The sequence below is a fragment of the Nanorana parkeri genome, unplaced genomic scaffold, assembly GCF_000935625.1.
Source record: "Nanorana parkeri isolate BGI_ZX_2015 unplaced genomic scaffold, ASM93562v1 scaffold1262, whole genome shotgun sequence".
NCBI lineage: Eukaryota > Metazoa > Chordata > Amphibia > Anura > Dicroglossidae > Nanorana > Nanorana parkeri.
In genome coordinates this window covers 27,625-28,966 of record NW_017307530.1, presented here as the reverse complement: position 1 = coordinate 28,966, position 1,342 = coordinate 27,625, and the positions used below count along the sequence as shown (strand labels likewise).

Sequence of the window (1,342 nt, the reverse complement as noted above, 5' to 3'; positions counted from 1 at the left end):
TAAAAAGTTTATAAAAAAAAAATTAAAATAAAATATTTAAAAAATTTGAAAAAATTAAAATAAAAAAACATTCTCGGCTTCGGTTTCAGCCTGACATTTTTTTAATTTCGGTTTCATTTCGGTTTTGAAATTTCCATTTCGGTACACCTTTATTAAAAATATTATTTATTCATTCAGAATTTGAAACATTAGTTTAGATTCACTTACCTTAAAATCTTCTACAACATCCTGCATATGAGGATTTGGTTGACGGTAACATTTTGGATACCTCCACGTGGACAGAGAGGAAACCTTTCACCACTGAAGCTTAATCCTTTGCCCACTGTGCTTATTCCCCCATTGGTGCCAGTGGCTATGGAAATTCTTTTGCTTCCTCCTGAGCAGTAGAGACTGCTTGTGCCATAGTTACTTCTTCCAGCACCAAGGCGCACAGAGTAACTTCCAGGCCCTCCTGATCGTATCAGAGAAGAAGAAGAATAGTTGGCTTTTCCATACCCTCCACCAGTTGAACAACTACTGAAGCCCTTAGCTCCACAAAAATCTCCAGCACTAGCCTTTCCAGGCTTTGTGGCACCTGACCGTTGGATGTGGCTCATTGTGGTCCTTCCAGATGTGACAGCGTTCATGATCAGAAGCGAATGGAAGAGAAGGCTAAACTTAAGTCCTATGAAGGACCAGAATAGGCCTTTTATATGTTTCATAAGGGCTCGGTTCATGAGAAAATCATTATGCCTTAGCCACAATCATTGGCTCGGTTTTGGGCCTGGCAGACGTGGGACTGGGCAATCTTTTTTGTTAACTAAATACGGTATGTATATAAATTAAAGTTTCTTAATGACCTTGTGGACATATAAATTGCTTTGTTTATATGATCCACTTTAATGTAATTTAGGTTCATTAACTTTTTATAGTAACTGTTATCTTTGAAATAGGCCACTAAGCAAGTATAGCCCTTGTCTCTGAATAAAAGTTGCAACACAATTTCAGACAGATTATTTGTAAAATGTTATAAACTAGGAAGGGAATTTATCAAAACTGGAGCAGACAAAATCTGGAGCAGCTTTGCGTGGCAACCAATCAGCTTCTCTCTTACATTTTCAAATCTGAACTGAACAAACTGAAGAGAGAAGCTGATTGGTTGCCATGCACAGCTGCTCCAGATTTTTCTGCTCCAGTTTTGATAAATACCCCCCAAGGTGTTTACCACAAATAGTTTTTTTTACTATATTGCATTACTAGTAAGAATATGTTTTATTTATGTAATAAATATTCACCTCAAACAAAAATAGAAAAAACTGGTTGACATACCCATAAGTTTTAAAAAAAAGGGTTGCCTCACAAA

The 1,342-nt window shown here is 36.6% G+C and overlaps 3 protein-coding genes across 3 annotated transcripts in view; all 3 read right to left on the bottom strand.

Moving 5' to 3' along the window:
- LOC108797340 (keratin, type II cytoskeletal 75-like) overlaps positions 1-227 on the bottom strand; it is an 11,549-nt gene extending 11,322 nt beyond the window's left edge. The window contains exon 1 of the mRNA XM_018568922.1: positions 223-227. Within this exon, the coding sequence (XP_018424424.1) occupies positions 223-227 (5 nt within the window). The remainder of the gene's footprint in view (positions 1-222) is intronic.
- The window catches only part of LOC108797339 (keratin, type II cytoskeletal cochleal-like), a 30,066-nt gene extending 29,427 nt beyond the window's left edge, over positions 1-639 (bottom strand). The window contains exon 1 of the mRNA XM_018568921.1: positions 243-639. Coding sequence (XP_018424423.1) covers positions 243-626 — 384 coding nt within the window. The 5' untranslated portion in view covers positions 627-639. The remainder of the gene's footprint in view (positions 1-242) is intronic.
- Positions 1-1,342, bottom strand: part of LOC108797351 (keratin, type II cytoskeletal 4-like) — a 203,181-nt gene that overhangs the window by 183,064 nt on the left and 18,775 nt on the right. The window lies entirely within an intron of this gene.